Source organism: Falco rusticolus, chromosome Z (genome assembly GCF_015220075.1).
Source record: "Falco rusticolus isolate bFalRus1 chromosome Z, bFalRus1.pri, whole genome shotgun sequence".
In the NCBI taxonomy this organism is placed as follows: Eukaryota; Metazoa; Chordata; class Aves; order Falconiformes; family Falconidae; genus Falco; species Falco rusticolus.
Genome location: NC_051210.1, coordinates 36,713,648 through 36,727,007, shown reverse-complemented (window position 1 = coordinate 36,727,007; position 13,360 = coordinate 36,713,648). Strand labels below are relative to the sequence as shown.

The 13,360-nt window shown below is 42.3% G+C and overlaps 1 protein-coding gene across 3 annotated transcripts in view; it reads left to right on the top strand.

Moving 5' to 3' along the window:
- SYK (spleen associated tyrosine kinase) overlaps nt 1–13,360 on the top strand; it is a 53,658-nt gene that overhangs the window by 15,670 nt on the left and 24,628 nt on the right. For 2 of the 3 annotated variants that reach the window (XM_037374047.1, XM_037374045.1), the window contains exons 2-3: nt 2,024–2,470; nt 5,285–5,445. In XM_037374047.1, coding sequence (XP_037229944.1) covers nt 2,057–2,470; nt 5,285–5,445 — 575 coding nt within the window. In that variant the 5' untranslated portion in view covers nt 2,024–2,056. Of the gene's footprint in view, nt 1–2,018; nt 2,471–5,284; nt 5,446–13,360 lie in introns of all 3 variants that reach the window. The other variant, XM_037374046.1, reaches the window with a different exon arrangement.

Below are 13,360 nucleotides of genomic sequence, written 5' to 3'. Positions count from 1 at the left end.
CTGCTAAGAGAGATGTGCAAAGTGCTGGAGTGTGTCTGGTGCTAGGAGTAGAAAACCCAAGGAAGCCCCAAAAGGCTGTGGGAGAGGGGAGGGAAGAGCTTCCCAAGGGCTTTCCTTGCAGGCTGGAAAGCAGTAGCCACAGCCCTGGGTCAGCACAGAGATGCGGGGCTGTGCCAGGCTGTGCCTCTATTTGTGCACCCCCTTGGGATGGAGAGCAGGACTGAAGGCATTGATCTCCTTCACACGCCCCAGTGCTCAAGCCAGGATGGGCAGGGAGAATTGGCTGGGCCCTGTTGAGCTGTTGGGGAGCCCTGGGGGAAGAGCTGATATACCCAAAACCCTGACCCCCCCTGCTTTCCCCCCCAGACACCGCCAGAGTAGCACAGGGTACCTGCAGGGGGTGGTCAGGGAAGACAGAGGAACTTAGTGGGAGTCTTCACCACTGCTGATGTCCCTGGCACCCTCCTCACACCCACAGTCCTGGGACAGGTGCCAAGGGCATCCACAGCGCTGTGCAGCCAGGCAGAGGGGAGAGGAGTGCTGGAAGGGGCTGCCTTTGCACAGTGTCCAGAGCTGCTTTTTCCCCCATGCCAAAACAGGTAGAACAAACTGACAGTCCTGCTGGAGCCTGCATGCCTTGTGTGTGCGCCCACATGAGCCCTGGGCAAAATGTGCAGGGACAGAGCCTGCAGGTGCTGAAAAGCAATGAGGTCAGGAGCTGTCACAGCTGTTCCCCAGTGACATTACAGGGCTGTCTGGGGCTGCCCCGAATGGCTGCCAAGCCAGGAAGGCAGATGCCCCAAAGGGGGAAAGCCTGCTCCGCATGATGTTTCCTCTTGCTGAACTTCATTAAATTCCTGTCAGCCCAGTTCTTCAGATTTTCCAGGTCCCTTTGAATGGCATCACAACCCTATGGTGTTTCAGCCACTACTCCATATTTCTAATCTGTGAATTTGCTGAGGGTGCCATTGTCTACCCCCTTAATGAAGGTCTTAAACAATATTGGCCCCAGTACTGACCCCGAGTTAACTAGCCTCCAACTGGACCTTGTACTATTGATTACAGTTCTCTGACCCTGCATTATGTTACTGAAATAATGTATTTTGTTTAAGGAAAGCTGCATTTGTCTTCATCTGTTGAAGTCAAAATTGTCATTTTACATAGTGGTTTATGCAGAATCAGTGCTTGGTGGTGACTTACTGATGAAGACTGCCTTCTTCCTCTTCAGTTACAGCTTTCTTTTACAATTAATAAACAGAAGATATATTAGTGGATTAGTATGTGATCTTAAACCTTTTATTACAAACCAGATGAGTAATAAATAACATGCTGCACACAGCTCCATTTTGTAGGGCTGCACTAGCTCTGCAGCTTTGATATCTCCCTTCTTTGAGAAGGGAGCAGACGAGAAGATCTGCGCAACACTGCCTGACTGTGTCTTGACTACTTTTCCATACTGTGTGAGCCTTGTTCATTTAACTTGTCTGTTCCTTCCTACCACACCTCCTTTCTTCACATATTACAGACCAGTACAGGTATTTCTCTTCTGTTTCTTGACCCAAGCACAAGACACAACAGATCAGCTATGGTCCGCTGATGGGCCAAATCTGAACTAAGCAGTGGGCACACCACAGCTCTGCCTGTCTGCAGTGGCCAGGGAAGGTGTCAGCCTGAAGCACCGTGTGCCAAAAGGCCCTGCGTTAAGATGCTCATTCCTCAGTTGCAGTTTTGCACTATGGACCGTCCCTTTTTACATGGTATTCCATGAAGTCCTCTCTACCTGTGCTCATATAGCTCGGTTGTACACTTTGGCCATCTGCACATTGTTACTATACAAACAGGGAAAAACTTTCTATTGGGATTTAGGAAGACAACTTCTAACAAGATAACAAAAATGTTATCTTCCTCCCAAAGCCTTTCAAAAAATCTGTTACCGACGTGCCATGTGTGAACTGCCATGTTACTGGTTTATCCTTTATTTTCAACAGATGCTCATGTCTCTGTCTTTGTTTTTCAAGTACAGGATAGTAAATTTGCTACTTGGAAAAGAGAAAACATGGCTTCCAACACAACGAACCCTGCTAACCATTTGCCGTACTTCTTTGGGAACATTACACGTGAAGAAGCCGAGGAGTATCTGATGCAAGGAGGCATGAGTGATGGACTATACTTGCTCCGCCAAAGTCGAAATTACCTGGGAGGCTTTGCCTTATCCTTGGCCCATGGAAGGAAGGTTCATCATTACACAATTGAGAGGGAGCTGAGTGGCTCATATGCTATTGCAGGAGGCAAGTCACACGCCAGTCCTGCTGAACTCGTTAACTATCACTCAGAGGAAGCAGATGGCCTTATCTGTCTCCTGAGAAAACCTTTCAGCAGACCACCAGGCGTTCAACCCAAAACTGGACCCTTTGAAGATTTGAAAGAGAATCTCATCAGAGAGTATGTCAAGCAAACTTGGAATTTGCAGGTAAATCCAGGCTGATTTTGCCATAAAGTGGTCTTTTGAGTTTGGGGAGAAAAAGAGATTGCCGCGTTTGTTTCCAGCTATTGCTGCTGTTATGTAGTATTTTTTCATAATGGAATCATAGCTGTTTGAGTTTTGAACACTGGGTGTTTTACCCCAAATACATGCAGTAAATTGGCCATAAGTGTAGTTTTCCCAGCATTTTACAAAGCTTAGGACTTTTATGATGTCTTAGGCTAGCATAGCCTTATGTGCCACTGCACTCACCTTTGTCATCAGATTCCCACATGCACCAAAAATTAATAGAGGTAAAGAAGAAAGTAAAGAAATGGTTTGTTTGGTTCTCACGTGGAGAACAGGAGAGGTGCCTGAGGACTGGAGGAAAGCCAGTGTCACTCCAGTTTCAAAAAGGGCAAGAAGGAGGACCCAGGAGACTACAGGCCGGTCAGCCTCACCTCCATCCCTGGAAAGGTGAAGGAACAGGCTCATCCTGGAGGTCATCTTTAAGCATGTGGAGGAAAAGAATGTTGTCAGGAGTAGTCTACGTGGATTCATTGAGGGGAAATCATACCTGACCAATCTAACAGCTTTCTGTGGTGGAATGACTGGCTGAGTAGATGAGGGGAGAATGGTGGATGTTGTCTACCTTGACCTCAGCAAGGCTTTTGACACTCACATAACATCCTCACAGGTAAGCTCAGGCCGTGTGGGTTGGATGAGCGGACAGTGAGGTGGATTCAGAGCTGGCTGGATGGCAGAGCTCAGAGGGCTGTGACCAGCAGCACAGTCCAGCTGGAGGCCTGTAGCTGTACAGGGGTCAGCACTGGGTCTAGTTCAGAATGACCTGGATGAAGGGACAGAGCACACCCTCAGCAAGTTTGCTGATGACACGAAACTGGGAGGAATGGTTGATACACCAGCAGGCTGCGCTGCCATTCAGCAGGACCTGGACAGGCCAGAGAGCTGGGTGGAGAGGAATCTCATGAAGTTCAGTAAAGGCAAATGTAAAGTCCTGCACCTAGGGATGAACAACCCCGTGCATCAGTACAGGTGTTGACCTGCTGAAAGCCAGCTCTGCAGAGAAGGACCTGGAAGTCCTGGTGGACAGCAAGTGGACCATGAGCCAGCAGTGTGACCCTGTGGGCAAGGACAGTGGGGTCCTGGGGTGCATTTTAGGAATAGTGTGGCCAGCAGGTTGAGGGAGGTGATCCTGCCCCTCTACTCTGCCCTGGTGAGGCCACATCTGGAGTGCTGTGACCAGTGCTGGGCTCCCCAGTTCAAGAGAAACAGGGAAGTACTGGAGAGGGTCCATTGGAGGGCTACAAAGATGATGTGGGGACTGGAGCATCTCCCTGATGAGGAAAGGCTGAGAGAGCTGGACCTGTGTAGCCTGGAGAAGACTGAGAAGGGATCTTATCAATAGTAGTGCCCAATATTGATATGATATGGTATGACAGTGCCCAGTATGATACTACTTATCAGTCAGCAGTGCCCACTGACAGGACAAGGGGCAATGGGCACAACTGAAATACAGGAAATTACATCTGAATATGAGGAAAAATGTATTTTATTTTGAGGGTGGCAGATCACTGGACCAGGCTGCCCAGAGAGGTTGTGGAGTCTCCTCTAGACATATTCAAAACCTGTCTGGATGCAATTCTGTGCAGCCTGCTCTAGGTGAAACTTCTTTAACAGGGGGTTAGAGTAGATGATCTCCAGAGGCCCCTCCGAACCCTGAACATCCTGTGATTCTGTGATTGCTTCTGATTCTGAATTTTTATGTATTGTTGTTCAGACAGGCATGACGACATGGTGACTTGTTTAATCTCCTCCCCTATTAGCTGGCCTTGTTTCTATGATGCTTATTTAGATTATGTCCAAAACAGAACTTGGTTTCTTGCAGAGCACTACCTGTATTCCTTTGGTACTGCATGTGTCAGGCAAGAATGAGGGAGACAGGCTGCATTTTTTCCTTAGAATGACTGTGAAGAAGCCAGTCTTAACATGGAAACACTAGCAGCAGGCTGCAACAGGGATGCTGTTTCACCTTGGGAAGCCATGAGTTACCATTGTGAACTCATGGATTTATGCTAGTTTTTTCATCCTTTTTGGAACTGGCAAGTAACCCAATGTGTTCTGCTCTGTAAAATATGTGGAGCAATGCTGAAATTGGAAAAGGCTGAAACTTATACTACATTTGCTACAAGTGCTGAGGCTTACAGGTTTTTCTGATGAGCCTGAGCCCAATCTAGAAAGAAGTTCATGAACTCAAAACTAGGGGGTTTTGCTCACAGATTCTGGACCAAATTTAGAAGCGGTAGAGAAGTGTGTAGGTTATACCAGAATGTTAACATAGTTTACTCTAAAATTGGGACTGTCCTGTCTGCTTTGGGGAAATTTGCATTAAAGTCTTTAACACAGACATGCTGCAACAATGCAAAGCATGTTCAGTTTATTTCAGTAAACTGCCATGAGATATGTAATATGGACATATGTTATGACATCTAAGAGTGACACTAAGTGTATTTACCTATGTCTTATTAGCATAAAAATATGATGCAATTTTCAGTTGAAATACTGATTTATTAAAGGTTTTATTTATTGATTATTTTTGCTTCTGTTTCTCCAAGGTTAAGGAAGAATACCAACTTTGTGGTGTTTGGATTATCATAAGTTAGTCTCTGTTTTAATATCTTTATAGTGACTAGGTCTTCTCTTCACGTACAACAAATATGTGCTGATATTGGGAGTCTATCTGTCATGTTTTTATTACGGAAGACAGTTTGATTGTCCAGCTGTGTTTTTACCGTTCTGTAGGGGCATGCTCTTGAACAAGCTATCATTAGTCAAAAGCCTCAGCTGGAGAAGCTGATTGCCACAACAGCCCATGAGAAGATGCCATGGTTCCATGGGAGGATCTCTCGGGAAGAATCAGAACACCGTATCCTCATTGGGTCAAGAAACAATGGAAAATTTCTGTGAGTTTTCTGTGAGAAAAAATACTACTTTTTTCTGTAGTATTGCTGTTTGCCACCGATGTTACTACACAGTTCCCTTGAATGAATCTCAAATGAAATATGCCCTAAAATGTCATGCATTCACAGTGAGGCAGCACAGTGCAGCATGATACACATGACATAATCATTCCAGTACTAAGCACGTGTCTCCAAGATTAGGTTTCCACTTAACTGGAGGTGGGAAACTATAGCAAAGGCATGCATCATTGGGTTTTAGTCAAATACTAGGTTTAATTCTGAAGGGGGCATCAGAGAAACTCAATACCAAGAAAAAATAATTGAACTTTATTTTGTGTGATAAGCAGTACTAAGTGACTGTGGTAGGTTAATGATGGCTCACCACGATGCTGTCACACTCCCCCTCGTCAACAGGACAGGGGGAGAAAACAGGCTGGAAAAGCTCGTGGGTCAAGATGAAGATGGGGAGATCCTGTGCCACTAACCCTCATGAGCAAAACAGACTCCTCTTGGGGAAAAGTAATTTAATTTATTGTCAATTAAAATTGAGTTGGACAGTAAGAAACAAAGATAGAAACATCAAAACCCTCACTTGCAGCTCATTCCCCCACACCCCCGATTTTCACAGACTCAGCTTCACTCCTTCACACTCAACTTCCCTCCCCACCAAGCAGTGTGAGGGAGGTTGGGAGTGGGAATGGGGCCTTATGTGAGCCCATAACAGCTTCTCTCTGTCACTCCCTCCATGCTGTTCCCTGCTGCAACATGGGCTCAACACAGGAAATATCCTTCAGGAAGCATCCACCTGCTTGGAGGGCTGCATTGTGAACACCTGCTGCACCGTGGCCTCTCTCACAGACTGCAGGGGACTCTCTGCACCAGCAGCTGGAGGTCCTCATTCCACACCCCATCCTCTGCCCTTGGTGTTTGCACCGCTGCTTCTCTTTCGTGTTTGGCTTTTTTCCTCTCTGTTCTGCCCTTTCTTAAGGATGTTTTCACAGAGCTGGATGCCACATACTCAGCTGAGTGGCACTGCAGTGGCCTGCAGAGTGTCCATTTGGGCCAGCTGGAACCACCCGTGACTAGCCCAGGGCAGGTCCTGACCTCCTCACAGAGCCTCTGCGGCCCTGCTGCCAAAGCCTGGCCACCAGCACCTGATAGACTGATATGCTGTTTTACCAAAGTGGTAACAGTACAAAGAAACTGCTAACAGTTAACAACTGTTGGGATCTGTAACTGTCAGCGTTCCAGGGGGCAGTGATGGTGCTTTGCTTTGTAGTTAAGCAACAGAAGGAGTTGCTTTTACATTGGTATTGCCATTCGTGGTCTGCCCTGCCTGCATTTGCTTGACCTCATGATCTTTTATTTTCTGAGTGCAAATGTGTCATTTGGTATAGTGACTAACAGCCAACATCTCATGAGTATTAGACAGTTGAAATCTTCTAACAAAAGTTTTTCTTTTGGAAATTTCTCAGTTGAAAAAAGCAGTGTTTTCACCAAGCCATTTGCTATGCCCAACTTCCCCCCCCCCCCCCAAATGGAAGGATAACTTGGAGCTGTATAATTCCTGAGAGAAATTTCATCACCTACCTACCTAGGCTCCTTCAGCACTCAACTACCTTTGGTGTTTTTAAAGCTAGTCCAAAGTAAAGCCCCAGGAGCGAGTGCAGAATGGACATGCTTCTGCAGCACTAACTCTTTCACTTTAGTAATTTACTGTATTGTGCCACACTAATTGCTAATGTGGGTGCAACCATCAAATGTTTCCATGTTTCAATCTTAATCGTCAGGAACCAGTAATTCCTCTAAATGTTTATTTACAGTTGAGTTAATTTCTGTCAGGTCTACAAATGCTTTGAGTGTACTGACATCTCATAATCTTGAAACCTCTTTCCTTCCCTCCTTGATTTTTTTTGTGTTTCACAGTCACCCTCACCCAAGTTGCCATGCATCTTCACATTTTCGGTCTCATACTCTTGGAATCACACTTAGAGGGTAATTTACCCTGTTCCTTTTGTTTCCATTTGTAACAAAAAAAGTTATCCATTTGTTACAAATTTTGTTACATTTTTTACCAAAAAAAATGTTACAATCGTAGATCATTTTTCCTGAATGTGTCTTCCTATAGCACAGAAGTTTCATCGATTTGATGTACACAGTCACTGTTGTAGATCAGCAGCAAGCATTATCACACCACCCTTCCTTTTCATTGCCCTGTGATTTTGATAGTTTTCCTACTTTTTAAACATAGGGGCAAGTGGAGCTGTAATCTGAAACAAAGTAACAACCCTTTCTTTTAATGACTTTTGTTTCTAAAAATACTGCTGCTTTCTGCTGAGTCATTATGTTGGTTATGTATTAAAACTCGCAACTTCTGCAGTTTACCTTTAGCACTTCTTGGTTTCTATGTGGTCAAAGGTTTCTCTTTTGGGGGAAAAAAGGAAGATAATTTTTCTTCAAAGAAATGGACCCCTTATCTAACAGGGATGGGCTTTGGAGTGATTTAGCACACCTGACATTTTCAGCCTCTGTTGCAGACCCTGGTATCTTTTTAATCTTCTGTACGTGTTCCTACAGCTTTAAATAAAAGTACTTCCCCAGCATTTTCCTGTTTCCCCTCGAGATGGTCTAGGAGGCATTTCTGGTGCTGTTTGCAGTGACATGCTCCTTGAGCTGCGGAGGGAGCAGACAGACCTTCTCCTGTGGGACTGGTTATGTCAGTGGGTGCATTTCTTACGTAGTTCTGCTGGAACTCTGGTGGCTGCTTTCACATCAGTTAGATAAACCCATAGAGGGGGAAATGTTAACTTTAAGGCTCTGTTTAAAACATGACAGGTGCCACCGGAGCTTAAAGAATACGAAAATATGACTGATAGTCATAGTTGAGCTTGGGTCCCTCTTATTGAGGACAGCACTGTTTACTTCTGCGTCTGTAGGGTTCTTTCAGATGCATCAATTGTTCTTGCATGGACTGCCTATCTGGCAGGTTTAGAGTTCAATAACCACTCAGCTGCTGTTTACTCTTATGCCCCCAGGGAAGAACAAGGTGAGATCTTCATCTGCCCCATAATTCAGCAGCCAGAGCAGCAAGACAAGTAGTGTGGTGTTCATTTGTATCAGAAATCAGTTAATTCCAGAGCTCTTCCAGCTCTCAGATCGAGGCTTATGGTAAATAACAAAAGAACTGTCTGCTTCAGAGAAGTTTTCTATTTTCTGCAGTGGTTTGCCTAACATGGGCTTGCTCAGCAGCTGTTGAGAAATAAACCACTCATTTGTTAGCTAACTGAACAGTAGCAGCAAAATTGTTGAGTGCTAGAGAGGTGCGTTGTTTTACGTTTCAGGCAACCACTTGTTGAGGTAGGAACTGGAGCCTGGGAACATAGAGGGAAGCTAGATTTTCAATGAGATGAGGTATTCCAAGATAATTCAACAAGTCCACAAGCAAGTGCTGGTATATGACAAAAATAATTTTGTTTATTATGAAAATAATAATAAATTTTAGAAGGCTAGAGTATTTCCATATATTCTTTTACATTCTAAAATGTAATTGCACCAGAAATCTGCTGTCTGGCCTACCTATATTGAAACAAAATCCAGTACAGTGGCTTCTGTGAGAACACACCCAAAGCCTAGATTTCTTTAGTGCTGCTTTGCAGCACTACAAGATTATAAAATCTAATTTTTTTAATATAATAATTATGGAAATAAAGCTTCCTGGTCACAGTTCAAGGTGTCATGGATAGCATCAGAAATATAACACTGCGACTCATCCATGCTGCTGGAAAAGTTCTGAGCTAACTGTGGGTGTTTTGCTAGGGAATTTTCAAAGGTCGTCTTAAAGTTTTTGTCATGACTGATAAGTTAGTGAAACAAGTGTATATGTGGGTGCTACAAAGGTTGTTTTCAAAGCAGAGTATAGAAACAATGTCATGAAATGACATGAAATGTAAAGCAGTGCCCACCTTTTCTGGGAAGAATGCTCATGAAAGATTGCCACTCTAGCCACAAAATTTTGGGAAAAAACTATGGTGGTTGAATAGAAGGAAAATCTGGTATCTCTAAAATGATCTGAAGAGCATCTGAAAATAGAGAACTTTATTTACATTTCAAGCCACTGTGAGCTTCATTAAGGCTACTTTGCATGCTGTGTAGGACGCTGGTTCTTACCAGACATAATTTTTCATTAGACTTTGCCTGGTAGGGGGTATAAAAGCTGAATATTATGATCAATATTATACAGGTATAATAGATAATATTATCAATATTATTAGTACAGTTAACATGATAATAATATTTGCATTCATAATATATAATAATATAATTGATAATATTGTTAATATTATCTATGTGAGTGCATGCATGTGTAGATCAGTCGGAAAATAAGTAAACGATATGCTAACAGTGACAAAGCAGCAGTATAAGAAATGTTAAGTATTTTTTTCATTTTCACATAAGAAACTCTGGTAAGTGTGTGATAGCTTTTGGCACATCTTGGTTTGTCATTGGTAATGACCACTTCATTTATATAAACAAGTGATCTTGCATACGTGTTAAGAACAGGAAATTCTGAAGATGAAGGGACATAATAGTCAGAGCTACTGTTAAACTTCGAAATTCGACATTAAGGAAATTGTGAGTAAAGGCATTGCATAAGTAGCAGTTTAGTCTCTATAAACCCTTTGTATGGGTTCATAGCTGTATGTAGTTCACATAAAATGTGAACAGTTGTGTAAATGTGAAGTGAAAAATAACTTCATTATCATAAGAATGTCTTCAATATGCGGTGAGATATACTAAAGAGGACAAAACTAGTTTAGACTATTAGAATGACTCACAGCACTACTCATCATGGCATCTCGTGACTTCTGGAGACTAAACTGTCTCTTATATGTCCCTATAGTTAGCACGAACAACACCGTTTCAAAATAACGAGTTTTGAAGTGAAGCTGTCCATAAAAGTTTTCTTGTCTTCTATCTAACCAAAAATGTATGTTTCCAATATATATAGCTGTCTATATTTACATTAATTTTACTGTTTTTCTCTAGGAATTTACCACTACTGGAGTGCATACTGAGCTAGATGATTTACCTGACCTTGTATTCTTTAAATAAATCTATCAGTATTATGTTTGTATCCATAAATGAAACTGGACATTGTTGACATCAGACAAGGTGAAAACAATCCTACTAAACATGACCTTAATTCAGGGATGTTAATTAATTATTAAGTTCCTCTTCAAAGTGCCAAGCAGTTGCTAGGCTTAGATGACCATAAAAAATTTCCAAGGTAAATGTTAAAATACAGACACTGAATCATGTTTCTGGAGGTGCTGTATTCCCCCCCACAGCCACCCGGATGATGCCTACAGCTCTTTGGGACAGCTGTTACTGATTTTCAGTTAGGTACATAGTTAGGTGCCACTCACAGACCACTGCAGCAGCACTGTGGCTTCTCAAGTCCAGCTCTACACTGTGTGCTTCATCAGTCAGAGGTGTGAAGAACAGATGCAATCCCTGACAGAGACAGCTGTACTGACAAGATCCCCTGTTGCAGGTGCAGTTATACAGCAGAGCTATTTGTAAAGGTTTTGGTGGCGCATGGTGTATTTTGCTATTTTGGTGGGGCAATGCCAGCAAAATAGAATACAGTGATGCAATCATTCTCGCAAAGGTGCTTCATTACTGCACAGTGCACCACAATAGTCTTATCAGGAGATGAAGTTTTAGGTTCCATCGTAGATAGCAATAGCATGTGGCTGAGCTAGCCCCTAAATTCTGTACTGTGCTGGCATTCCTGAAACAGCTTTGATTGTGTTACTAAATATGGGAGAAGAAATTATGTAAATGAAGACTGCAGTCAATTCTTTTTTCCTGTGTGTGATCCTTTCACAGAAGGCATCAAGTTAATTCCTTATTGCCCTCAAACTTGGAAAATGTGCAGTGTGCTACAGATATTGAAGTGATAATAAATAGATGTGTTGTTAATAACATTACAGGAGATAGGGTCATTAGGGCAGACAAGCAGGAAATGGCTGGAGCTTGATAAGCAGCGGGACTGTGGCATCAAGGAAGCTGTTATTGCTGAGAAGGCAAAGCAAGGCCGAGAACAAACTTTAGCATGCCCTTGATTCAGGAGTGAGAATAATTTCACACCATTCCTAAAGCAAGCATTTTGCTAGTTTATTTCCTTCATTATTTTCCACTGTAGAATGCTGTGACTTCTTTTTTTCTACACAGTCAATGAGGCATGTTGTAATAGCAATTTTTATTTTTTTTTTACCCTCAGGGATTTTTTTTTCTTTAGGAAGAAAGGGATCATTTGGCTTTTCACTTGGTTCACTTGGAAGCAGAAAAAATTGGGACATTGTTCTTTTTGCTTCCAAGCAAAAGTAGAGCCTTTACCAAAGGAGAGAATGGATAGCTATTCAAACAGTCTGCAATGATACTCCAATAGTTTTTCGTTGCTATTTAGGTTACATTCACAATAATGTAAAAATATTCACACATAGATTGCATGAAAATTAAAATCAATAACGAAACCTTCTTTGCATTGCATCACGTAGCAATTCGAGTATCTCAGTTCCTTCTATAATTGCTGTTTTAAAATGTATGTCATAGAAAAGCTAGATACCTTGATGCTTCTCTATCAATCTATGAATTCAAATTTGCTCTCAGTGAAGTTGTTCATGTTTCTGGTTAATATCAGTGGATGACAGAGAAATAATGTTTATTTGCAGGTGTTTATTATCTTTATGTTTTTGTTCTGTAGATCTGTAATTCTCTGCAATGGCATGAAATGCAAGACCAGGTGATATTTCACTGCTGGCTTTCTTCCTTTCCAAAGTGCTTTTTTTTAAAAAAATAGCTTTTTATAGTGAAGATTTTTTTGTTATCAGTTCGTATTGAAGAATGGTAAATATTGTGTGTAATTTCAGAGCACATTAAAACAGATAATACATTTGGAATTTTGGATTTTTTTCTAAACTTTCTAATTGTGTACTTTTCATAGAAGGGAAGTTCTATATATAAAGAGAGTCTCCAAATCTGATGTGATGACCCTGAGTAGTACAGGCAGCACCATCAAAAAGATGTTATAACCTTGATTTCCATGTGAAGAGGTCAGTTTATAACTTTTCAGTTTGAGCAGCTTTTTTGATTCTGTTTTTTATCATAACTGTAAGGTACTGGGTACTGTGTACCCAGCCAGAAGTCTTGAGGCTTAGCCTAACCTAGACAGCCATTATCACAGTTTACAAAACCAAAATAAAACTGTGAAGTATGGCCTGTGACAATCCTTGTCACCAGAGGCAAAAATATTTTTTGTTTGGACTGTGATGGTAAGTTCTGTGAGAGCACTTTTTGGACCAGTAAAGGATTTCCTTGCCAAAATTAAGACTTAGGCCATCGTTTGGCTGTAGCTTCAATGCTTTTGTTACTTTCAGAACTTTCAGAACAGAATGCTTTCCGAAATGTTTTGGAAAATAGTAGTACCTCCTGTTGTCTTTTGTAGGGATTCAAATTGTGTTGGACTGGCTACAGTATACAAAAAACCACCTGGGCCATAGCCCCAACAGAACAAGGCTCCTTTTGGACACTACTCAAATCATAAGAGCATTAGAATGGAGATTCTTTGGATGTTGCAGCGATAGAGCTGTCTGACAGAAGCTGCCGTGACCATGAACTGCAGATGTTGTCAGAGTTAACATAGCGTTAGGTTTGGGGGGAAGGAAGAGCTCAGAAATGCAACTACAACCTAATAATCCTGAACTCTACTTAAATCCTGCACTGAGTGCTGATAGGGCTGTTGGGATCTGTGCCAAGAGAAGTCAGGACTCACTACTCGCATTTGATGCCTGTGCTTTTGAGAAATGTTAGTAACATAGTAACATAGTAACAACTCTTGCAATGAGAACCAGCT